The sequence below is a fragment of the Mauremys reevesii genome, linkage group 2 (assembly GCF_016161935.1).
Source record: "Mauremys reevesii isolate NIE-2019 linkage group 2, ASM1616193v1, whole genome shotgun sequence".
NCBI classification, from domain to species: Eukaryota; Metazoa; Chordata; order Testudines; family Geoemydidae; genus Mauremys; species Mauremys reevesii.
The window spans coordinates 283,006,711-283,032,654 of record NC_052624.1 but is presented as its reverse complement, the minus strand read 5'-3'; the positions used below and the strand labels follow the sequence as shown (position 1 = coordinate 283,032,654).

The window sequence follows — 25,944 nt, the reverse complement described above, 5'->3', positions numbered from 1 at the left end:
AGTCATCAACAACGTATGTCATGGTTTGTGGCTGCCCACACTGACATAGCGAACTGTCTCTAAAACGCCACAGAAATTCCATGTTCACTGAGCAACATAAGTTATACAGACATAAGTGGTAGGTAGACATAGCCGCAGACCGTAAGCTCTTTAGGGCAGGGACTGTCTTTTTGTTTTGTGTCTGTACAGCACCTACCACAATAGGGTCCTGGTCCACGACTATGGTTCTTAGGCATTATAGTAATGCAAATCATCAATAATAAGGGATCATTAAGTATTTCACTTCTAAGTTTAGATTTGAATGCAGCCTGGGGCAATTGTGACTGATGATCGTTTGGTGCCTTACAATGTATGAACGAACTGAGGTGAACTTGTACTAACTAGCTCATTTTCTGGTGTTCACATCTCGCACACACGTGCCCAAAAAAATCTTACTGGCAGTTGCAGCAGAGATAAGACTGAACGTTCCATGGAGTCTGAATTATCCTATCCTCAAGGGCCATATGTCCAGAAAAGGTTGAGGAACCTTGGTGGGGGAGCACATGGACAATTTATTCTACTGCAGGTCTTGTTTTATGCTAACCACAAAGACTTGAATCTGCAAGGCTGCCAATTTAGCACCTCACAAACAGTGAGTTACAACCACAGGGTAATTGAACTTACAAATACTGTGCACATAAATCTGCAAGTTTGCTACAATAGGGAAACAATGCACATTTTGTACAGGAGAAAAAGGGTATGAGAGAGTTTGAAATGCAGAACAAACAAACATTCTGAAAACCCAATTCTATAGTTTTTACTCAGGAAGAGTTCTCAGTGATTCTGATGAGAGAGTACTGCTGAATTAAGATGGCAGGATTCAGCCACTATATGGTAAATTAGAGATAGTAAAAGCTAAAACAAATTCAACCCATGAATAGTAACCATAGAAAACACTAGGTACATATTCTAAAAAGCTAAAGCTGTGTCAGGTTTTTATCCGCCTTAGTTTTATTTCGCTCCCAAAATACCAAAAGCAATTAGAGTGCATCACTGATAAGTTACAGTATTTCAGTCTCTCTCTATAAAACCATTTGGAGATACAATAGCTAAAAGATAAGTGCCACTGGGGTTTGCCAAATTCACCCCTGGTAAAAATAGGAACATCTCGCTGTTTTATGTTTACTTGTGTAGCTTACAACAGGTTTGAGACTTTTATTTAAAAAAATGCAAATAGCTACATTACTCATATGCTATAACTCTATGGGCCAAATTTCAGTATAGTGGGGCTTTTTTAGAAAAAAATTCCATATTCTATAGACCAAGGGTAGGCAACCTCTGGCACAGGTGCCGAAGGCAGCACGCAAGCTGATTTTCAGTGGCACTCCCACTGCCCAGGTTCTGGCCACTGGTCCAGGGGGCTCTGCACTTTAATTTAATTTTAAATGAAGCTTCTTAAACATTTTATAAACCTTATTTACTTTACGTACAACAATAGTTTAATTATATATTATAGACTTATAGAAAGAGACCTTCTAAAAACATTAAAATGTATTACTGGCACACGAAACCTTAAATTAGAGTGAATAAATGAAGACTCGGCACAGCACTGCTGAAAGGTTGCCCACCCCTGCTATAGACCTACAGAGGGTCACCATTAGAAATGCTAGCCTGGCTACCTGCTGCAGCACAAAAGGAAGACATTGCCATAATTACATGAAACATTTTAAGTCTAGGACCCCAATCCTGCCTCTGGATCTATTCATGTGGATCCCATGTAGAGTTCAGGACATAGTCCAAGGCCTAGTTTAGGTTCTTATAATGCAAATACACACAGGGTGATGAATGCAGTATAAAAAAACATATACAGAACAGATATGTATTACTGTACATATCAGAGGGGTAGCCATGTTAGTCTGGATCTGTAAAAGCAGCAAAGTGTCTTGTGGCACCTTATAGACTAACAGACGTTTTGGAGCATGAGCTTTCGTGGGTGAATACCCACTTCGTTGGATGCATCCGATGAAGTGGGTATTCACCCACGAAAGCTCATGCTCCAAAACGTCTGTTAGTCTATAAGGTGCCACAGGACACTTTGCTGCTTTTACTGTACATAGCCTCTTATACTGTGCTCATCACCATAGCATCTGGGCAGGTGGGCCTTCCAGTACTGCTTAAAATACTATCCTGGATAGGGATGCTTTTGAATTAGGGCCTATGGCAAGAAATCCAACTGAAGTAAATGGGACTACACACTAGAATAAGCATTACTTCCAGTGAGCAAATGTTTGAAGTATCAGGCCCTTAATATTACCAGTTATTTTATTTCTAAGACAGAAACTGTTAGATACTTTAGGACCAAAAGTTTAGATATTATAAAAATGTCATTGTCTAGTCACCTTTCAAAGAAAGCTGGTAGGGGTGGTTGAGATTTATGTTCCTCAACTACATTTGCAACCCACACGTTCTAGAACTGGGCCAGTATAGGAGAACTGGAAAGTGAAACTGACTAGAGACGTGAAACTGATTACCCTACTTTTGTGCCACCAGTTGAATAAAGAACAAATTGTAAGAGCCTGAAGCATAAGAATAGATTTAAAAAAAAATCTCTAATATTTTTAGCCCAAGAAAATCCACTTAAGGAACTACCAATGTTTGAGAAGCAATGCATGTTGCAGTATCAGAGAGGTAGCCGTGTTAGTCTGATTCTTTGCTGCTAATGCATGTTGCAGTAGCATAGCAGAACTAACAGGGAGATCATACAGATTGATATTTTGTCCTTTTACATGGAAAAAGCTACTGTCCTGCAGGAAGTTCTGTTAGGTGTTCAATATAGCAATAGGACCTCAAACTCAGACAGCATCACACTATAAGCGAGTCTCATTTTTCTGAGAGAGGCTGCATTACAAGGTATGCTTTAAAACAATATGCCATTAAAAAAAAAGCTATTGATAATAGCTGTATCACACAATTTTTTAAATAATGAGTCTGTTTATTTGTTAAAACTCTCTAAAAAGATTCTCAATGTTGACTGATGCACTGAACGAAAGATAAAGGATAAATAAAAAAAAATCAAGTCCAAATGCTCCAACCTGTAAAAACTTATTCTGATTGTTGGGGGGAAGAGGGGAAGGAGGGGATTGAGGGAGGGAAATCACTAAAATGAGACATGGTGGTGCAAACATGGAGCAATTTGCATGTCACAAAAGTCAGGGCAGTAGACCAGTTCTGTGCACAAGTAGGAAACAGATGCATCAGAGCCTCAGTGACAGAATGTTAGCCTGTACAGAAGATAACCGTTACTGTAGTATCTGTGATTCTTCACATAACAGTAAAGCCATAGCAACCACATCGACAAAGTTCTCTTTCTGAGCAATGAATGCATTAGTTACTGATTCTTCTTTAAAGAGACACCGTTAACTTTATATTTAAAAAAAAAAGTGTCAAGTCATTACAAGTGTTCCTGAGTTCTCAGGTCAGTTTTTGTGGTTTTACAACCATGTTTTCTTACTTCAGATGTTTCTCTCCTGCCTGTTGCTGTCAGAGGACCCCACGCACACAGTAAACAGACTCCCTTGCAGAAGAGAAACCATGAAACAAATAAAGTAAGCTACAACACACACACACACACACCCCTTACTAATCCTTTGTTATAGGTAGCACCTGTAGTTATAAATACCACAGGAAAATTCTGAGACAAATGTGACTTAAGTTGACTGTGTCCCTTTAAACTACATCAGAAAGGTTAAAAATTAGTACTTCACTGAAGATTCTTTATTGATCTTTACCTAGAAGAGGCTGTGGATTTAAACCTACAGCCCTTACTAAGGCAAAATATCTACTGAACTAAATGGAAGATTTAGTTGAGGAACAGCTGTAGATATACCGGTACATCAGATTACAATGACAATTTACACCAAATTAGCAAACAAACTTTCAGAACACACAGAAATTGGCACACTTCACACAGTTTCGAAAGCCATTATTTACCGACCTTACGGTGGTTTTACAACTAGTGTTCGTAAAATACTTTGAATGTAATAGCACAGCAGCAATTTGCCAGCACACTACCTACATTAAAAACCCTCATACAAACAATGCCAACATTTTAAAGTTCTAAGAACACCCCTTGAAGTTTTCCCTCCCTCCTGTTATTAATTTTGGCTGCATCACTAGTTTAATTAGCAGTCAGAGCTAGCAGATAAATTCATACAAACCAAACAGGTAAATAAACAAACATATACGGTAAAACTACCGTAACTACCACATATGCCCACCTACTACGAAACCTTAGCTACATAAGCAAGAACACTATGCAATGCCATGCTGCTTACATTGCAGTAACAGTTAATAGTGAGAGGCAGAACACACAGAATACATTAGTGGGATGAGAACAGTAACTTTCCTGCAGGAAAGAAAATCAAGCTGAAATGTACAAGCAGCCATCACCCAGTACCAACATGCACTGGCTAGCCCCCACCCCCTGCATTGCCCTGGCACAAGGGAGGGGTTCAGGCACCAGGGGGACCCCGTCATGGGAGAAGAGAGCTAGCCCCCCGCCCACTGCCCTGGCACGGGGGAGGCTGACACCGGGTGGGAGGGGAAGGGAGAAGGGCGTTGCCCCCCACACTGCCCTGGCACGGGGGAGGTTGGCACCGGAGGGGAAGGGGCGCTACCCCCTCCCCACTGCCCTGGCACGGGGGAGGCGGCGTTAGCCCCCCCACTGCCCTGGCACGGGGGAGGCTGGCACCGCAGGGGGGAGAGGAAGGGAGAAGGGCGCTTCCCCCCCCTGCCCTGGCACGGGGGAGGCTGGCACCGCGGGGGGGAGGAGGAGGAGGAGAAGGGGCGCTACCCCCCCCACTGCCCTGGCACGGGGGAGGCTGGCACCACGGGGGGGAGGAGGAGGAGAAGGGGCGCTACCCCGCCCACTGTCCTGGCACGGGGGAGGCGGGCACCGGGGGGGGGGGGGAGGGGGGCGTACCCCCACTGCCCTGGCACGGGGGAGGCTGGCACCGCGGGGGGGGGAAAGAGGGGCGTACCCCCCCCACTGCCCTGGCACGGGGGAGGCTGGCACCGCGGGGGGGAAGAGAGGCGCTACCCCCCCCCACTGCCCTGGCACGGGGGAGGCGGGCACCGCGGGGGGAGAGGGGCGCTACCCCCCCACTGCCCTGGCACGGGGGAGGAGAAGGGGCGCTACCCCCCCCACTGTCCTGGCACGGGGGAGGCTGGCACCGCGGGGGGGGGGAAGAGGGGCGCTACCCCCCCACTGCCCTGGCACGGGGGAGGAGAAGGGGCGCTACCCCCCCCCACTGCCCTGGCACGGGGGAGGAGAAGGGGCGCTACCCCCCCCCACTGCCCTGGCCCGGGGAGGCGGGCACCGCCCTGGCACGGGGAAGAGGGCGTCCCCACTGCCCTGGCACGGGGGAGGCGGGCACCGCGGGGGGGGGGCACTGCCCTGGCACGGGGGAGGCGGGCACCGCGGGGGGCGGGGAGAGGGGCCCACTAGCCGCCCCGGGGGCCGCTCTCCGCGGGTCCTCGCCCCGCGCCCCTCACTCACCTTCCGGACGCTGCCGCTCTCCGGGGCCCGCAGCAGGAGGAAGCCGCCGTCTCCCGCCGCGTCCTCTCGGCCGCCCGGGCTCCCCTCCGCGGGGACCATGGTGGCGGGGGGCCTCTGGCGGCTCTGGAGGCGGCCCCGCTCCCCTCAGCCAGGACAGCAGCCGCGGCGCTCTGGCTTCCACAACGGCGGCTAACCGCTGGCCCCAGGGAGGGGCGGGAGACAGGGGCCGCTCCGGCCAATAGGATGGCGGGTTGCTGCGAGTGAAAGCGCCTGTGTCCAATGGCAGAAAGGACTGAGGGGGTGGGGCCAGTGGCGTCCCCTCCCCTCTCGCTGCCTAAACGGTGCCCGGGGAGAGGAGACCCTGTCGCCCCTGGCAACGGTGGGAATTAGAACGCCGAGGACGTCAGGGGGCGGGGCCGCCCGGGCACGGCCTTGTCTGGCAGGCGCGCGCTGGGAGGACTGCACGCGGCTTTTGAACCGTCCCCCCGCCTTGTGTCACAGCTGGGCCGCTGCAACCCTGTCTCCCCCCGTCCCATCTGGAGCAGCCCCCTGCCCCCTCTCTCTCTTTCCCCACCCCGCCAACATCTGGTCCGTTGCTGTTGTGGGGAGGCACTAGCAATGCAAACTGCATGTAAATCCCTTGTCTCTGGGGCACTGCCCTGCCCCTTCCCTGCAGCCGTCTGAGCTGAACCCTCACCTCAGCCAGGGGCGGCTCCAGGCCCCAGCACGTCAAGCACGTGCTTGGGGCGGCATGCCACGGGGGGCGCTCTGCTGGTTGCCGGTAGGGCGGCAGGCGGCTTCGGTGGACCCCCCGCAGGCGTGCCTGCAGAGGTTCCACTGGTCCCGTGGCTAGGGTGGAGCATCCGCAGGCACGTCTGCGGCAGTCCACTGGAGCCGTGGGACCAGCGGACCCTCCGCAGGCACATCTGCGGGAGGTCCACCGGAGCCACGGGACCGGCGACTGGCAAAGTGCCCCCCCGCGGCATGCCGCCATGCTTGGGGCGGTGAAATCACTAGAGCCGCCCCTGACCTCAGCCCTGTCCCAGTGGGAGTCTACACTACCTCCACCCCACTGTCACTGCCATTTGTGGTGCATTTGCCCAAGGGCAGGGTCTGCAGAATTACTTCCCTACAACTGTGTTGCTCAGGGGTGTGAATCCACACCCTTAAGCGAAGTAGTTATGTCAACCTAAGTGTGGGTGTAGAGCGTGCTATGTCAGCAAGAGAGCTCCTCCTGCCAGCATAACCACTGCCTCTTGGGGAGGCCCATTCATTACTCCAATGGGAGAGCTCTCTCCCCTCTGTTTAGAGCAGGGGTGGCCAACCTGAGCCTCAGAAGGAGTCGGCATTTACCAATGTACATTGCCAAAGAGCCACATTAATACAACCGTAGCCCCTCCATCAGCTTCCCCTCCCACAGTGCCTCCCACCCAGTGCCTCCCTCTCCCCCTCCCCCCACACACCTCCCCATCAGCTGTTTTGTGGTGTGCAGGAGGCTCTGGAGGGGATGGCGAAGGAGTGAGGGCACGGCAGGCTCAGGGAAGGGGGTGGTAAGGGGTGGAGTGGGGGGCAGGGCCTGTGGCAGAACCAGAGGTTGAGCAGTGAGCACCCCCCGGGCATATTGGAAAGTTGGCACCTGTAGCTCCAGCCCCGGAGTCAGTGCCTATACAAGGAGCCGGATATTAACTTCTGAAGAGCCGCACGTGGCTCCGGAGCCACAGGCTGGCCACCCCTGCTTTAGAGCATCTTTCTTAAAGCTCTGCAGCGGTGCAGCTGCACCCAAGTGCTGTTTCATGTCCTCAGTCAAGAAATCCAGTTCACCTTGGACCGAAGTAGGAGCAAAACCTGTCCCTCTTGTGCTGCTCCTTTGTTGGCCTGTTATGTCATAAAGTCCCTGGCTTTTTAGAGCAGTTTCTCTTTCAAACAAGCAAGTGCTAGGCAACTCTATCAAAAGCTACAGTAGAGAGAATAGAAATTGTGTAGAAAGCACTCAAGAGTCTTTCCATTCTTAAGGCTGCATGCGCAACACTAACTACTTCCCCCTCTGTATTCTAATACATACAGTTTGGGCAGTGATCTATATTTAAAAGTTAAATGGGCCTTGCTACATCACCCATGGGTGTGAACAATTCTCCCTCCTGAATGCTGAAGTTAAGCTAATGTAACCTCCTACACCCCCCACCCCCACCCCTCACCAACTAGACGTAGCTACGTTGATGGAAAAATTCCTTCATCAATGTAGCTATTGCCACTGAAGGAAATGTATCACCATCCTACATCAATAGAAAAACCGCTTCTGTCAGTATAGGAAGCAACTACGCTTTGGTGCTCCAGCAATAAAAGGTATTACCTCACCCATCTTGTCTCTGAATCTGTCAGGCAGTGAGAGTACTGAGACTGCTGCTTATGAAACAATCCTATTTAGTATCATTGTTACCTTGTCCTCATCTCTTTCCCAAAATTTATTGTAATCACCTGTAGACTCATGTTCACAGTCTTAGCATATTTGGGACCAGGGAATGCCTTCTTATGTGTGTAAAGTAATGCACCTAACATAACAGGCTCTTGAGTCTTCATTATGAACTCTAGATTTGTACTGCAGTAGCACCTAAGCCTTTAATTACATGATCACATAATATTTCCATGGGGGCCCTGCCTCATTCACAGTGCTTCTATATTGTGATGCCAACTTTTCGCAACCTAGCACTAAAAATTTCCCAAAGCTGGTGAAAAATTCCCAGATAAAGTTTTTTATGGTGCTTCTATATCCTGGGAAATTTCCCCAAACCTGGGAATTTGTGAGTAAAATGTTTCAATTTAGGAAATTGAGAATTTTCATTCAAACATTTTACTCAAAAATTCCCAGATTTTGGGAAATTTCCCAGGATATAGAAGTACTGCTCATGCAGCTTGAACGGTGCCCAATTAGACACTTATTTAATAATGAGGGTCAAATTATTATATTAAATATGAAACTTTTGTACTATTAAGTTAATAAAAGCCTATACACTAACTTATGCCCACCTCTGCTTTTCCAGTACATCCTCTTGCCATCTTTTTCTGTTGTAGGTCATTTAGGGCCAAGATCATACATCATATGGCATACAGTACTGAGCACACTGTCACCATAACCCATTTTAAAAGGGTGCATCTTATTTGGTCTCCTAACAGTCACAAATAGGCTCAGCAGCAGCAGGGAATTTAGGAGAAAGGTGGAGAGGGATATCCAATCATAATACAGGGTAGAGGCAGAGCTGTCCTGCGTTAACATTTAATCAATATCTTGACTGAGCTGTAGTAGCTGAGTTGCTATTTGGTCTGGTGTTTTTTTAAAACCTAGTTTTAGGACAGGGTTGGGTGTGGTACAAAGGGCTGAAAAGCAACTTTCCTTGGATCACATAGATCCATTCAGAGCTAGAGCACTGCTGGTTCCTAGCTCTTTGCTGTGGTAGTCCAGAAATCCCACAGCTTCCTGGGGCACACGTTTAATAACCCATCCTGAGCTGCAAGCTTATGCCTAATTTGTTATTTGCATCACATGTCCAGTCCCAGCTCTCCCTAGATCTTTTACATTTCCAGGAGCCTGCTGTTGTTCTGGGGCTGCTGCTGACTGTTTGTTTCAGGCAGAGTTGATATAGCGTGTTACAAAGAAAACCCTGCACTGTCCTCTCTCAGCGAGACTATCCAAATGGAGCCATTGGACTGAAAGAATAAAGTTGCTTTAAGTATTTGGGAAGGTGGCAGTTCTCTTTCTGCCTATCTACTGAAGGGGTCTAAGGAGCAAGTGCAGGATTTATGTATCACTATGTTCTGCAGTATCTATAGCTGTGGCAGAGTACATCTAGGAACAAGGATTCCTAAATTTCCTGTCTATACCTGCATGAAACTCCAGCTATTCTGGGTGCTTTAATGCAGACAGACTCCTGCTGCTCCTGGTTCACTTTATACTGAGTAGGAAACTCTATTAAGACTGATTTTGATTAATGCTACTCAGACTGTCACCAACATTACAAACCAGAGCACTTAAGTCAAATACTGATACTGCTGGGCACGCTCCACCCTCGTTTGCTTTATTTCATCCACTAGTGCATCATACGCTCTCTGAACTGCACTGAGAGATCTGGGTTCATTAACCAACTTTGGTGTTCTGGCTAGTGGACCAGTGAACAGCCAGTGTGCTACCCGGAGATGGTCTCACCCTAGCTAGGAATATCGAGTGCTCTTTTGCCCGGTACTGATCGCCTTTGTAAAGTGGTTTGAGATCTATGAAAGGAGCTAGATATTAGTCATTAGTAGAGCACTGCTGCTTGCTATTCCTTCAGCAGCCCGGGCAGACTAGTGCCTGTAGAGTTATGTTATGATGAGACTTACACTGGCTAAATCCAGTTTGGGTTAGGAGGGATCTTTTGTGGCTCATCTAGTCTCATTTGATTCATTATCCCCAAGTCATTCCTAATAATACATGAGTGTCCTGACTAGCCTTGAAGATCTTCAGCAATGGGGTCACCAGGCGGACGACAGGATTAGGTTAATCTAGATGGGAGCCCAGGCAAACGCAGCTGGAGGTGGATGAACAAAACAAGTGTATGGGATGCCCCTGAACACTATTTTTTACAGCTTCTTGCTATAAGTCTGACTTGCAGAATAAACCTGAAAGTTTACTAGCCAAGACCCAGGAAGACTCCTTGCTTGCCCTTTACCCTGGTGACTGCTGTTCTTTGGGGGCGGGGGGGGGGAGTGGATTCAGTGATTATTATACTCACCCAGCAAGAACAGTCGCTCAGGCTGTGGGTGAGATTTTGCAAGCCTGCTGCAACCAGGATCAAACAGTTCCTCCAGGGAAGTTGTCCAGGAGAAACCACCCCTATTTCTTAATGTTCAAGAGCTGACAATTGTGCTTCACCTTGAAGGAAGAAATCTAGGAACATACTGTCCCAGTCCCGCTAGTTACAAGCTGGGGGCCCAATTTTGCTTCCCATCAGACTTGCTGTTAACTTAATAGAATCATAGAATATCAGGGTTGGGAGAGACCTCAGGAGGTCATCTAGTCCAACCCCTTGCTCAAAGCAAGACCAACACCAACTAAATCATCCCAGCCAGGGCTTTGTCAAGCCTGACCTTAAAAACCACTAAGGCAGGAGATTCCACCACCTCCCTAGGTAACCCATTCCAGTGCTTCACCACCCTCCTAATGAAATAGTGTTTCCTAATATCCAACCTAGACCTCCCCCACTGCAACTTGAGACCATTGCTCCTTGTTCTGTCATTACTTCATTGGAAGTCACCTTAAGCATGGAACATGCCAGCTGAGGTCACTCCAGGATTTTTGCTCCAGGTTTTCTAGTAGCTCAGGTTATTTAGCGGACCTCCTGCTGGTGCCATCTGATTAGCAGCGGCTGGGCTAGTTTGTTGTGTCTAATTACAGCTAGTTACAAGCGTGGATGGTGATCCAGGAAAACAGAGAGCCACACCATCTGCATCAAGCCAGGGGGAGGAAACTGCTACTTCACCCTCTCAGGCTTGCCAGGTAAAGGGAGGATCGAGGGGCTCAAAGTACATTCCCATCCTCTGACAGCAATTGCACAGCCTCTATTGATTAACTGTTCCTAGAAGCGACGTCTGAGGTAGAGAGGGTTGCCTATGCAAACGTTTGCAAAGCACTAGACGCTTGCAAGGAGCAGTGCAGCACAGAGCCTGTTTGCCCCCTTGGAGATCTCGCCACGTTTTTACAGCAGATAGTTGTCTGGTGTTGCTTTCCCTAAAAAAAGATACGAGCTTGCATTCTTTCCAGGGCGAATGCTCACTTCTTTCTGGGGGCCACCTCCCTTCTACTGAATGTGTGCAACAGGCCACCTCCCACCTCCTGGAGCAGCATGAAACCTGGAAGGACACTCAGAAGCAGTGTTTATGAAGTAATAACTCCTGGTTAAGTATGTGCATAGAAAGCTTTTAACTCACTTGCTGGAAGGTACAGTAGAGGCATGCTGCAAAATATGGGTAGAATGTGCTACCAGTATACTCCTTACCCGTTTATTGAAAAGGCACTGGGAAGGAAGTGGGACGAGTACAGACAAACAAAAGCAGGACTGGGAACTAAGAAAGATTAGAAGAGTTTGTGGAGAATGGCTTGTTTTACAGCTTTGGGCAAAAGATACCAGGGGCCTGCAGAATTTTGCACAAGAGAACTCTCTAGGCCGGCTTTTCACTAAGTCATGCACGTTAAAAACAGAACCCTTATAAATGAGGGAAGGAGAAGCAGGCTGCCCTCCCACCCCAGGCTCAGTGTGTGTGTGTTTAGAAGCAAATGAACTAACTAAGGTTGGAGCCAAGCTTCTGAGAAAAACTTGTGAAGCCCCCAACGGCAATACCTATAGCATTGGAAAATTCCTAAGACCTGATTTATTTCTTGGCTATCTAGTCATAAAGAAGCCACCTTACCGCCAACCTCATGGAGAAATACAAACCTCTCTTATTACAAAATTGATAAAAATCAAAACCACAGTTCAAGAAACAGATGTAGTAACACTGACCAAATACTGCACTTACATGTCCACACCCCATGATAAGTTACTCCATCCACTAGTAAGCCCAGGACTGGTAAAGCTAATATAGGTAAACTGAGGCCCCTTTCATATAGGTGAATTTTCCCAGAATTCCTCCCAAGGCTTAGCCAGCCTCTTCCCACTGGTTTAACTTTGATTTTAAGACTACATTTCCCAGAATGCTCTTTGGGCTGAGTCTCTTCCAATCAGGGGTGAGTGGGGTCTTTAAATCAGGCTCCTCCAAGGGGGCACTTCCCCTAGAGAGGAAAGCAAGGAAGCTATTCATGAGGGAATCTCTTCTTAACAAATGTTACTTAGCCGGGTGCTACCCCAAACAGGTGAGCTTCCATCCGCAAATATCCAGTAGCATTTAAGATTATATAGCAAAAGGGCTTGTAAAGCATGAGGCTTTTAACAGAAAGAATTGTCTTATTTCCTCCAAAAGTTTGCAAGCCCCTCATTTTCCCTCCCACTTGTTTCTCTAGATGAAGGAGCCAAGTTTCTGTAGGAAAGGGGCTAACTTCCTTCAGAGAAAGGAAGTGACCCAGTGTCATTCCAGTCCCACTTTGGCTGCATTATTTGCATCCAGTATGGACTTGATTTTTTTCCAGTCCTGTTCTGCCTAAAGTTCTTAGGGCTTTCATGGGCAGATGGAGTTTGTCAAACTCTCTCTCTCCCTCTAGAGGGATCTGTTTTCTCACTGTGCTTTGTTTTATTTGTCTGCCCCTGTTTGGTTTTCACTCACTTCTTGGTTGTCCAGTAATTGGTAAAATGCTGTAATGAACGTGCTGCTAATTCTGCACCCGGGGTTAGTAATGCAAGAAAAGCATAATCAGTCTTGAATGCCCACTGTGCCCCTCCCCACAACCTGCTACATTCCTGCTTAGGCAGGAAAGGTGATTTTGTTAAGGGGCAGAACTGGAGGGAAGGGAGGGAATTTAGTTTTTATTCCCAGCTCTGCACAGATTTCTTTTGTGAATTTGAGCACACTTTCAAAATTGCCTATCATTTTAGTTACCTCCATTTTTTAGTACTTTATTTTAGACTCTAAGGCGAGGAGCCTCAGAATTATTTACCCCTTGATTTCAATGGGAGTTACAGAAGGGAATAAATACCTTTGAGGATGTGGGCCTGAAGGCCTAGTTTTCAATGAACGCTGGGCAGTGCATCTATAGCGTGATGCCAGCTTTTCCCAAGCTAGAGCTAAAAATTTCCCAAAGCTGGTGAAAAATGCCCAGATAAAGTTTTTTACAGTGTTTCTATATCCTGGGAAATTTCCCCAAACCTGGGAATTTGTGAGTAAAATGTTTCAACTTGGGAAATTGGGAATTTTCATTCAAACATTTTCCTCAAAAATTCCCAGATTTTGGGAATTTTCCCAGGATATAGAAGCACTGACGCTGGGGGTTCTCAGACATCACTAAGAGCTGTGAGCTGAAGGTAGGGTATGTGTAAGCCTCTTCGTTTTCGGTTTAAACTGATTTTTACCCCCCCAAAAATAAATAAATAACTAAAAATCCTGAGTTTTACAAAAAGTATTATTAATTTTTTTCTGATTTTCACCCTACTTTTGTGTCATTCAAATATATAAAAAATAACTTGTTTTATTAGGAAAATACAACACATTGCATGAGATACATGTATTACGATAATACATTAGCCTGTGTAGATGCAAAATTGCTTGTTGAAGTAAGGCTATGTATTAGTGGAGGATACGCACAATAGAGAAACAGGCACTCACACAAGCTCTGAAGTGTGTGTGCATCTGAACATCCTGGTCAATCTCATGCCCAACACGGACACATTTCAAGCTGTTAGCAGATAACAGTTTAAAGGTCTGACACACTAAAATGGAAAGAAAACAAAAATCTGTATCAGAATACGTTTCGGAACACAAGGAAGTGTTTGAACATTTTAAAAAACAGGAGGAAAGGGTGAAGTTGAGTGTATGCGCTGCAAATGGTGTGGCCCAATTATTAAATGTAAATATTTATAGGCTAATCATTCTAAGTCTAGGACAGCAAACTGTTTATTCAAATGCAAAGTTTTATTTGGGGATTAGAGATGTATTGTTTTCTTAAACTCAGAGGTGGGATTGTGTTTTGAGTTCTGTTTTAGTACTGCAGAAAACCACATTAATGCTTTGATGAATGAAATTCAGTCTACTAAATACTTTTTCCCCCTGTTCTTCCAGCCACCAAAATAAACCCTGATATTTATCCAGACAAATTATTAATAGTTTTTTCCACCAGTTTTTTGTTGTCTGGGTTCTATTCCCATCTCCACTATGGATCTTCAGTGTGACTTTGGGCAAGTCATGGCACCTTTCTGTGCCTCAGTTTCCCCCACCGCTCTTCCTTTGTCTTGCCTATGTAGATTGGAAACTCAGTGCCTGGCACAAAGGCCCCAGACCTGGGACAGGCTTCTGTGGGCAACTATAATAAAAACAATCAATAATTAAAATACCAGTAGCAAGTCTAATCTGTTCTCTGTATCCACTAATTTTATAGCTTGATAAGAAAAACATTAACAGTCCTGTTTGACTGGCAGGCTTTGTTCTGTAGGAACCCGTGTCGTGTGTTGCTCTGTGATATTCTAGATGTGCACAGATTTTATTTCTTTTATTGCTTGGTCCAGTATTTGAGATTAAAAATGCATTGTGCTTGCGATGCTTCACCGCATTCCTTGTTGAACTAAATACTGAGCTTGCACCCCATGCGTGGTACCTGACTTAAAGATGCAGTGATGCAAGATCACCCGGGTGTTGTCTTTGCAACCTTTATGCAGCCAGCCAGCTTTTCTCATTAATAGCAATGCTTCTGCTTTATACATTTGGTTGGTGCAGCCCTTTTCTTTGCAGATGTGAATTTGCACAATGATTGATAACAAAGAGTTGGCAGAGGAGAAGGACGTCGGGAATCATCACCAAACTGACCAGGCAGCATCTTCGTCAGTGAAGACTAAGAATGACAGTAACAGGCAGGTGGTTTCCAGTGACAGCAATAATATACCGTAACTTCATGACAAATGTGTGAATTGAATTGATGGGTATTAGAGCTATGGACATTGGCCGTTCAATGTCTCATTGGCCCTCTCAACCTTTTTGATGGTGTCATATGTTTATTTAAATATTATTAATCTGTGATTTCCAGCTTCACCAGTATAAAATACACTAGCTTGTGGTATTGTCACCTTCTGCTTAAGAATTTAAATGCTCAAAAAGTTAACATTGAATGTACCACCTTGATGCTACCCCATGTGCATCTGTGCGGTGGTCCTTAATTCCGTGATCACGCACTGTTCCTCAAATACAGGGGTTTCCTGGAAAAAGCATTTTCTTGCCATTTGAAAGGTTCTACTAGCATGAGAGAAACCCTTTACTTCATATAGGTAATATGGATAAGACTGTTAATATCTTACCAGCCAGTGAAGTGCATTTGCTGTTATCAACAATATATAGTTTGTAGGAGTCTTTCTAGCAACAAGTAGAATGGAAGCTTGAGAGGGTCACCCGCACAGAAGGATCATAGAATATCAGGGTCGGAAGGGACCTCAGGAGGTCATCTAGTCCAACCGCCTCATCTAGTCCAACCAGGATGGTCTGGTGCTTCCAGGATTAGCCTGGGACTCAGAAGGTTCAATTTCCTGCCATGACACAGACTCTTCGTGTGACCTTGGGGAAGTGATTTAGGGTGTGTCTGCATTGCAGCTGGAACTAAAATTTCCAGTTCAGGTAGATGTACGCATGCTAGCTTTGATTGAGCTAGTGTGCTAAAAATAGCAGCGTGGTGTGGATGTTGGGAGGAGCTAGCCGCCCCAGCTATAATACCATCCAAGATGCTAGGTACGTACTCAGCTACTAGTCTGTCCCACCAGCCATGCCACTCTGGCTATCCTGCAATTTTTAGCAGGTATGTGTCTCAGTAACCCATCTGTTAAAATAGAACGTAAGAACGGCCATACTGGATCAAACCAATGGTCCATCCAGCCCAGAATCCTGTCTCCTGACCATGGCCAATGCCAGATGCTTCAGGGATAATATTCCGTCCAGAATCCCAAGGGTTTTGTGAGGATTAAAGACTGTGAGATATTCAGCTAATATGGTGATGGGGCCTGTAGCTTAGCATAGCTTGGAAAAGAACATTGTGGTTTTATTTCAGTTTTTACTATTAAACGTAATGCTGTGAGGTTGAACTTGATATTACTAACAATTGTCATCTTCAACATGCTGTAGAAAATAGCCCCAGGTGAGTTTAGCAGCCATCCACATTGATTGCAGTAAATAGGTTAATTTCATTTTCTGGGAAAGTATCTAGCTCGCTACAAATTAGGAAGGAGAATAACATGGGGAAAAGGTGCGTATGGTCTTTGTCAGGAAGCTAGCTGGTCGCCTTAACTACAAGAAACCTAACTGGTTACTTTGATTTGTCCCTTCCCCATCACACGGAGTATTTTTCTTCCTCTTCTAAGGAAACGGAAGACTGTCTCTGAGCAGAAGGGACAAGAAAAGGAGAAGAAACCAAGAGCAGAAGCTCTGAGCAGCCAGTGGGAGGAAGCTCAGCGAAAGGACCAGGTAGGAGGAAACTGGCCTTTCAAGCAAGAACTGATGCGTGTTTTGTTTTTGAGAGAAACAGGCAGCCCAAGATCGTGACCGCTTACAGCTTCTCAGCCGGGCTGCCGCCTTCTGCTCTTTCTTTACTCATCTTTATAGGAAAGGTGATTTCTCCCGAACTATATTTGTAGTAGTTAGACTTAAGCAAGTCACTTTGTCTCTCTGTGCCTCAGTTCCCCATCTGTAATATGGGGGTAACAGCACTGTTGTGCCTCATAGGGGCACTGTGAGGGTTGGGAGTCCAGATAGTTTGACAGAACAAGGAGCAATGGTCTCAAGTTGTAGTGGGGGAGGTCAAGGTTGGATATTAGGAAACACTATTTCACTAGAAGGGTGGTGAAGCACTGGAATGGGTTCCCTAGGGAGGTGGTGGAATCTCCTTCCTTAGAGGTTTTTAAGGTCAGGCTTGACAAAGCCCTGGCTGGGATGATTTAGTTGGGGTTGGTCCTGCTTTGAGAAGGGGATTGGACTAGATACCTCCTGAGGTTCCTTCCAACCTTGATAGTCTATGAGTCTATGATTCTGTAGTTACCTTAGATCTGTTTGGTTTTCTTCAGACTTAGAACATGGTAGGGAGCATTAAACGATGGACTCCAAAAACTCACCTTCCCAGCTATGGGAGGGAGTGCGGCTTATTGGTTAGAACAGGGACACTTGAGGCTAGGCTCTGCCTCTGACCCCGGCAGTGTGACTTTGTGAGGGTTCCACGGAGCTTGGTGTTCTGAGTACCGGCAGCTCCCGTTGACTTCAGTGAGAGGTTTGGATGCATCACACCTCTGAAAAATGGGCCCTAACCCATTGGTGGCTCACTTTCCCTCTCTGTAAAATGTGGATAAACCTTAAACCTGGTGGAGCTGAGGCATTGTTTTGCTTTCCGTAGAGGGCTTTGAGATCCTCAGCACGCGAGCGTTACCCTCAGTTCAGCCTGTTGTGGCCTCCTTGTGCACATTCATAAATTCTAAGGCCAGAAGGGAGCATTGTGATCAGCTAGTCTGACCTCCTGTACAGCACAAGCTATAGGACTTTCCCGAATTAATACCTGTTTGAATGTGAGCAGATCTTTTAGAAGCACAGCAAATCTTAATTTAAAAATTGCCAGTGATGGAGAATCCACCACAGTCCTTGGAAAGCTGTTCCAGTGGTTAATTACTCTCACTGTTAATAATTTGTGCCTTATTTCTAGTGTGAATTTGTTTAGCTTCGACTTCTGGATGTTGGATCTTGTTTTACCTTAGTCTGCCAAATTGAAGAGCCCTCTGTTATCACATTTCTGTTCGCCATGTAGGTCCTTATAGAGCAGGGGTGGCCAGCCTGAGAAGGAGCCAGAATTTACCAATGTGCATTGCCAAAGAGCTCCAGTAATACATCAGCAGCCCCCCATCAGCTCTCCCACCCCACTCCCAGCACCTCCTGCCCACCGGCAGCCCCGCTGATCAGCGTCTCCCCTTCCCTCCCCCACCTCTTTCGTGGTGTGCAGGAGGCTCTGGGGAGGAGGGGGAGGAGTGAGGGCACGGCAGTCTCAGGGGAGGGGGCGGGAAGGGGTGGAGTGGGGGGCAGAGCCAGGGGTTGAGCAGTGAGCACCCCCGGCCCATTGGAAAGTTGGCACCTGTAGCTCCAGCCCCCGAGTTGGTGCCTGTACCAGGAGCCACCTATTAACTTCTGAAGAGCCGCACGTGGCTCCGGAGCCACAGATTGGCCACCCGTGTTATAGACTGTGAACATGTCACCCCTTAACCTTCTCTTCGATGCGCTAAAGAGCTGGAGCGCCTTGTGTAGTCATTCTGTTCTGCCTCTTCCCAGCATCTCCGTGTGGGACAGGGGCAACGTTTAGCTCTGGACGCACTTTGCCCTTCTAAACTGGGTGTTGTACCAAGTTGTTTTCATGCTGCTTTGTTCCAACATGTAGCCCCCTGCGTTAAAAGAGAAGAGGAGACAGTCGAGGTCCAAGGAGAAGCCATTGCAAGAAAACGTCATAAGCAGGTAACTTTTTTCATTTAATTAACTTGTCCTGATCTCCTCTGAGGGCGGGAGATTGAGAATTTAGACCAGTAGAATACGAGATTTGCTCTGAAGCTGCCTCAGTGCTCATCAGTTCTTGCCCTTGTCACATGCTCTCCACCCACTGCAGTTCCAAGGTCTAACCCAGCAGTTCTCAAACTGGAGGTCGGGACCCCAAAGTGGGTTGCAACCCCATTTTATTGGGGTTAACAGGTCTGGTGTTCGACTTGCTGGGGCGTGGGGCTGAAGCCAACTCTCAAGGGCTTCAGCCCTGGGTGTTGGGGCTCAGGTTACAGGCCCTCCGTCTGGGGCTGAAGCCCTGGGGCTTTGGCTTCCCCCTGCCCCTGGGATGGCAGGGCTTGGGCTTTGGTTTTGCCCTCCCCCCCTGCCCAGGGCAGGTGGGCTCAGGCTTCGGTCCCCCGTCCTGGGATCACGTAGTAAGTTTTGTTGTCAGAAGGGGGTTGCAGTGCAGTGAAGCTGGAGAACCGCTGGAACCTCTAGCATTCTCCAACCCTGCAGTTTCTTTCGTTGCTTTCTCTTGAGCAGAAGGCTGCAAGTTGTGCTGAATTTTTTGGTGGATTCCGATGTGTGAATTACTTTTCCACAAGGGGCTAGGAGGGAAACCACTTCATTTCTACTCGTGCCCTCAGCTGGATTTGAGCCCTCTAGCATTGGGGATGCCGCCAGCTTTTTCCTTCTCATTGTTTCCGTCAGGGAGCGATCGGCTCAGCTTATCAGCACTGCCAGATTCAGAAAATGTCTCTTTGTTTGGCTTATAGACGAGGTTGTTCTACTGATGAATCTGCAGGTTAGCAGTGGGAGGTGGATGCTGGCTCCAGAGGGTCCTAACCTTTAATCTGGTGGATCAGCAGAAAAGCTGAGAGATAGTTGGGGAGCTGCCTAGGAGAATAGAAATGGGTCTGCTCCAATTTCTCTGCTTCATTTATTCAAATGCAAAATGGCCTGCTGGTGAAACCTGCTTTCCTGCCATTCTGTCTGTCTGTTTTTGCTAAGAAGCTCTCTAAAGCAAGAGGAGGCCGCTGAGAATGAAATCTCCAGCCAAAAGCTGGAAGAAAAGTCGGAAGCTCCAGAGGAGGAGAAGGCCAAGCACAGACAGGTATGTCTCAAAGACTTTGGGAATCCCATGCCTCTTTCTGCCCTACATTTCTCGGATTCTCAGTGCTGCTCTAGGGAAACCAGCAGTATGAGATTCAGGGGAGAAGAGTGATGTTCACAATGCAAAGCTGGCAGCAGCTGGAGGACGTACTGTGTGATGTGTGTGCATTGATATAAATATAGGGTAAGTCCACAATGCACAGTGGAATGAGCATGTTAATGAAGCGCGTGGAGTCGCATCGCCCCGCGCTGGGATCTTGGCAGATCGTAGATGCTTGGCAGGGTTAGGCGGAGCCTGGTCCGAGGGAGACCTGCGTGGAAAATCCAGGAAGTGAGGTGAGGCGCTGGAGAGGAGAGCACTCTGGGAGGGCTTCCCCTCGCCCTCTCTTGGTTCTTGTCATGCAGACAGAAAGCAGAAGGCCAGAGTCCAAAGCGCCGGCAATGCGATGTCTATTGGGGTTAGTCAAGCAAGCAGAGCTACAGCTCCGTACACCAGTAGAGATTTTTCCTGTCCCCTTTTTTCCCACCTCCTCCTCCTTATCGGGCCTAATTAGACCTGTCGTGCACGTCCCAGGTCCCATCCCTTACAATTTATGGTCATGTTCTATTTTGGAGTGTTGAGTCTGGGGGCTTCAGTCCCACCTCTTTTGTATCCCATGCGACGGGGAGGGAGTGAGGTTGTGTACTGGCCAAGGCCACCTTTTTCCTTTGGCTTTTAGTGTCTTTTTAATACTTCTGCCCCCCACCCCATCCCTCTTGTCCCTCCCAACTGGTTGCTTGACCTTGTCTTGAGAGAGGAGTTGTACATTCATCTATCAAACTGCATCCATGTCCAGCAACACTTCAGCTCTATTCCTTATGCTCTAACCCCTGTCTGGCTGTGGGTAGATGCAACACCCAGTGTCTTTGTTCTTTGTTCACACGCATTAGTAAAGATGTAAGACTATCAAAAGTCAAATGGGCAAACAAAACCTGCCAGTTCTGTCTCAGGCAGGTCTGAATGCTGTATCACCATCGCTAACACACCTCCCTTCTGCTGGTACTGCCCCATTGCCCCAGCACATCTGGTTCGGTGCGGGGTTCCGAAGCCAGTCGGATAAAGGTTTCCTGTGTCTCTGCATCCAGTGGACACAGTGTGTTAATCTGAAAGTGTGATCACTTGGGGCCTGGCTCCCCTTAACATGCTACAGAGGCATAGCTGAGCTGCCGGAGCACTGCAACGTAGACGCTACCTGCGCTGATGGGAGGGGTTCTCTCATCAGCACAGGTAAGCCACCTCCCCGAGAGGCGGTAGCTAGGTCGATGGAAGAATTCTGTCTACATGGGGACTTAGGTCGGCTTAACAGTGCTGCTCAGGGGTGTGGGTTTTTCACATCCTTGACCGACATAGTTAAACCAACCTAATCTTCTACTGCAGACCAGGCCTTGGTCTCTATTTTTAAGAAGGGAAATACTATGCTAATGCAATGTTATGATAATTTGATCTATACTGTGCCACTTGCCAAGTCACCCAGCCAGGTCACCTCCCCTCCCCTCCTCTTTTCTCCTCCTAGCAGTATGAAGATGGATACGGAGAGGGTTAGTAGCTACACTCAGAATTGCGTTAGTTGCTGCTTGTCGTCAGCATGCTCAGCGTTGTACAGAGCACGCGGTGGGCGAGGCCCCTGCTCTGAGGAGCTGACAATCAACAGCTCTGATCCTGCCATTGGATCAGTACAGGGGGAGCCTTGTGCCCATGCAGAGTCCTATTGATGTCAGAAGGGCTTTGTGTGGAGTAGATTGGAGTCTGATTCATAATGGGGGTGTTTCCCACAGTAGGGCCTTGGAAGTGCAGCCCAGCCCGTTGCTTCAGAGACATGTGGCACTGCCAGCTTTCTGGTTTTGCTTTTCCTTCCCTTCCTCAGTGCAACCCCAGGTTGTGGTGTTTGCAGGATTGCCACAGTCTGGCAAAATGTCTGATCTCTCCTCAGTCAATGTATCTGACTCACTGTTAGCACCAGGAGCTGGGCTACATTCTCTGAAGCATGGTAGTTCATTCACCGATAACGTTATTGTATCGATGCAGATCTGTGCCAGTTGCAAATATTTGTATGACCGTAATGCCTTGGTACCCAGTCCTGGATCAGGACCCCAGAGTGTTAGGTGCTGTACAAACACAGGACTAAAAGATTGTCCCTGTCCCAAAGAGCAGAGATCTCAGCTGTTACTCCTCCTGAATTTACCCCCTCTGATTATGATATTACAGACAGAGGAGTGTGAATTCAAGAGTTGGTGTGTTTGTAGGGAATGACCGACCTTGTATGCCTACAGGTATCCGTAACTAATAGGCAGAATTAAAAATATGGCCAATGAGCAGAGCTATTTCTAAGCAACACCATGTTCTGAAACGTCTGTGAGTTTGGCAGCCTATTCAAGTCTTAAAAGAAAAATGTGGATGAGTTGTATTTTGTAATTAAAGACTTCACTCTTGGCAGGTGATGTGTCAACGGTATCGCTTGCATGGCAGTGCCGAAGGAGTTGTTTTGTTATGGTACCTTGTGCAGAAATTGGCTTGAGACAAACGAAAGACCAGTTTCTCTCGCTGAAATGTTGAATATGAAAATACAGCAAAGCTTCATTTTCCCCCATGGGATAAATATTTAGGGCCACGTTCAAGCTGAGCATCATGTATTCAAGGCCCTAGGCAGCCATGCCCAGCCGTATCTGTCTTCTTTTGCATCTTCTTCCACCTCTGCCTCTGTCCTCCCTGGCTCCTATGTTGACTGTGTCCTCCCTTTTCATAATCTGTTTCCAAGCTCTCACCAAAACCATGGCTCAACCTCCCAACCCCTGTTCCCCAGGCCACCGCCCTGCTCTCATCCAGATCCCTCCTAGAAGCTCGCTTCATCTCTGTTGCCTACAAGAAGAGTTCACCTGCTCTGAATAGGACTTCTTAAGATGTACGTGTACCATAACTCGGTTGCTACATTGTCGTATTTCTGTAGCCCTGGAATGTAGCACATTCCATTCTTGATCATCTGTCGCTCTGACTCGTTGCATCACCTCTGACGTTGGATTGTAAGTTCCATGTATTTGTTCTGGAAATTATCCAACACACGTCCAAAGAGTGTATTAGCCAAAACAATCTACGTTCCAGGCAGAAACTCCCACAGACTGCAGGTGCCTCTGCCCTTTTGAAAATCAGGTCATTTATGTAGGCACCTAAATATGGACTTTTTAGGTCCCTTTGATTGAAAATGTTGGCCTGCCTGAGAGTTGAAATGGATAAACTTGGCAATAGGGTGCGAGGAATATATTGGGTTCTGTGCCCCAGGCTTTAGCTGAGTGGCATCTCTGGTATTGGGAACATTATCGCTAATGGTCTTCTTTTCAAGCGGCTATTGTGTCTCAAAGAATGTGCATTGCTTGGATCCCAAGGTAATAAAATCTCTTTCAGGTGGAGACTGAGTCCATCCCAACCAGAATTCCAGCTTCAGGGCAAGAGAGCGCTCCCAGGTGAGAAACGAACGGTTCAGCATGTGGAGGGGTGGGGAATGGACCATGGCACAAGTGGACAGGAGAGGCCGTACGTGCAAACGTGCTAAACTCAAGGAGCAACTGTTTGCCAAAGATGTGTCTACACTGCTCCTGGGAGTGTGCCGACCAGCCTGGGCAGGCAGACTCATGCTAGTTCGCTAAAAATAGCAGTGTGGCATTGTGGCCCTGGCAGTGGCGAGGGCCACCCGGGGGGGATGGGGTGGGGTGGGGGGACGACAACTGGGGCAATTTGTCCCAGGCCCCGGGTCCTGCAGGGGCCCCCACGAGAATATAGTATTCTATAGTATTGCAACTTTTTTTTATGGAAGGGGCCCCCGAAATTGCTTTGCCCCAGGCCCCCTGAATCCTCTGGGCGGCCCTGGCAGTGGCTCAGGTTAGCCACCTGAGCTCAGACCCGCCTGACTTTCCTTAGCGATTTCTCCCAGTGCTATGCAGGAAAATGCTGGTGTAGATTGGACACTGATTTAACCACCAGTCAGAGCAGCGCGGGGTGAAACGGTGGTAACAATGATGAGAGATTTGAGTGAGTGGGGAGGACTCTAGGCATCAACACTTAGGTTTTGTCTCCACTAGAGGAACGTTGAAAGAAACTTACCCTTTGACAACATTCTGGTTGGTTTGTAACCTTGGTTTCACTTACCTGGGCTTCTGATGAGCCTTAAGCTTTCCATAATCGCTGTATATTATTTCCTTTCCTAGGTTTTCTGTGCTGGGAGACTTTTCTTATTGTTTGTAAATTGTCAGATTTACCAGGGAAATGTTGGAACTTTGCTGCTCTGCAATTTTTATACAAATTGCTACTGCACTGAATTGATATTTTCTCTCCCTGTGATGAGAAACTCACACCACTCACTGTGGCATTACTCTGAGCAAAGCAGGGACCCAGCTACTAAATGATCACCTCTCCTTTGCCTAGGAAAGCAGGGCTAAGACATCAGTTTTCAATGTAATCGTTACATCCAGCTTGGGACCCAATCCAACGCCCACGTTAGTATCCACTTGATTTCAGTTGCATTTGATCAAGCCCTTAATCCTTTGCTTCAGAGCAGAGTGGAGTAAATATTGAAGGGGACTGTTGATTGATTACAGGTACTCAGTAAATGCAGTGATGGGCTTTATAGAAAACACTAAGATAAGACAATATGCATCTGAAGTCCAATAGGTTTGTATTTTTCTATACCTTGCTACATATTGAGGTTGTGTCGTGATATGAAAGGAAGGAGTTAATGTGAACTTGGTGAATTTTCACTTCCCTCATTTTAGAGTCAGTGACTTCTCCAAAGCCTCTTGCTGGGAATGAGAGAGCTGGTGGAGGGGGAGTTAAACCCCTAAATGTTTGCAGGGGAGTCAAAAGGATTTTCTCTACCCCAGCATGCTCTTAAGAGGAGGTTAGGTAACGAGTCAACGCTCAGCCTCTCACGTGTTGATTTACAGAGACCCCAGCTCCCTTTCGACTCAATCAGATTTTAGGCATTTGACATATTTCACGGAGTATGTCGGTTACTTGCTTAATGAGTTTAGCTGAAATTGTGTAACTCTTGGGAAAAAATCCAATACCTTTCCCCCTTCTTTATCTGCAGAATACACGGAAGGCCATAAGGGAGCGCAGGGAACTCTGAACCCAATGGTGGTGCTGAGGGAAAGTCAATTGTGAATAATTATTATTTATATTACCCTAGGGCCGATAGGTTCCAACTGAAATCGGGGCTCCGTTGTGCTTGGCACTGCACGCACACTTAAGAAGAGACGGTCCCTCTCCCAAAGAGCTTATGGTCTAAACAGACATGGCAAGGAAGAATTATCCTCATTTTACATATGGGGAAATGAGTCGCCACAGCTGTACTGCTAAAAGTTGTGCAGTGTAGCCACTGTTTGTCAGCTCTCCTGCTAACAAAAAACTTCCACCCCCAAGGAACGAGGTTTGTGTTGTCAGCAGGAGAGCGCTCAATGCGCTGTTCGCACTGGCACTTGTTGCAGCAAAACTTTTGTCTTTCGGGATTGGGGGAGTTAACACCTCTGAAAGACAAAAGTGTTGTCGTTCAATTGCCAGTGTAGACAAAGCCTCTGTGACTCCCAGTGCCTCCGAATAAGAACAGACCCCACGTGAACAGCTGCTAAATAGAAAATTAAGCCCTAAACCCATGTTCTGGGCTCGCTGCGTTTCTGGAGGAGAAAGAGAGCAGTTACCAATGTGTTGTCATCCTGCCCGCCTCGAGCTTGTCTATACCAGAGCTAGACCTTGGAGTTGCCAGGACCAGTTCAGCAAGTTCTTTGCTGTTACCCTCTCCAAACCCAGCACGCAGGCAGAGTGAACTCCCAAACCAAACTGGAGAGAAATACTGCCTTGGGTGTCCGTGTTAACATGTACCAATTGGAACGTCGCTTGAGGTCTCTGAGCATTAGTCAATATATGGAGATACCAGACACGTGACCGCCTTGCTTCCTTTGCTGGAAAGAATCAAGCGTGTCACTGATGGATTTTGTTATGATCATCTCATTTGACCCTCTTGCATAACACAGGCAATAGAACCTCATCCGGTGATTCCTGTAGGGGGAGGGGTTTCTATTTCTTTGTTATGGGACAATGTTGAGCCCAGTGACTC

The 25,944-nt window shown here is 47.3% G+C and overlaps 2 protein-coding genes across 8 annotated transcripts in view; one reads left to right on the top strand and one right to left on the bottom strand.

Annotated features, from left to right (window-relative positions):
* RHPN1 (rhophilin Rho GTPase binding protein 1) overlaps window positions 1-12,129 on the bottom strand; it is a 65,297-nt gene extending 53,168 nt beyond the window's left edge. For 2 of the 5 annotated variants that reach the window (XM_039522390.1, XM_039522393.1), the window contains exon 1: window positions 5,537-5,849. In XM_039522390.1, coding sequence (XP_039378324.1) covers window positions 5,537-5,635 — 99 coding nt within the window. In that variant the 5' untranslated portion in view covers window positions 5,636-5,849. Of the gene's footprint in view, window positions 1-5,536; window positions 5,850-12,082 lie in introns of those variants that run through there. The other 3 variants (XM_039522395.1, XM_039522394.1, XM_039522391.1) reach the window with 3 other exon arrangements.
* The window catches only part of TOP1MT (DNA topoisomerase I mitochondrial), a 53,533-nt gene continuing 38,524 nt past the window's right edge, over window positions 10,936-25,944 (top strand). Inside the window, exons 1-6 of one of the 3 annotated variants that reach the window (XM_039522384.1) lie at window positions 10,936-11,063; window positions 14,939-15,057; window positions 16,549-16,651; window positions 18,597-18,670; window positions 19,703-19,805; window positions 23,241-23,299. In XM_039522384.1, the coding sequence (XP_039378318.1) occupies window positions 14,954-15,057; window positions 16,549-16,651; window positions 18,597-18,670; window positions 19,703-19,805; window positions 23,241-23,299 (443 nt within the window). In that variant the 5' untranslated portion in view covers window positions 10,936-11,063; window positions 14,939-14,953. Of the gene's footprint in view, window positions 11,064-12,294; window positions 12,417-14,938; window positions 15,058-16,548; window positions 16,652-18,596; window positions 18,671-19,702; window positions 19,806-23,240; window positions 23,300-25,944 lie in introns of those variants that run through there. The other 2 variants (XM_039522385.1, XM_039522383.1) reach the window with 2 other exon arrangements.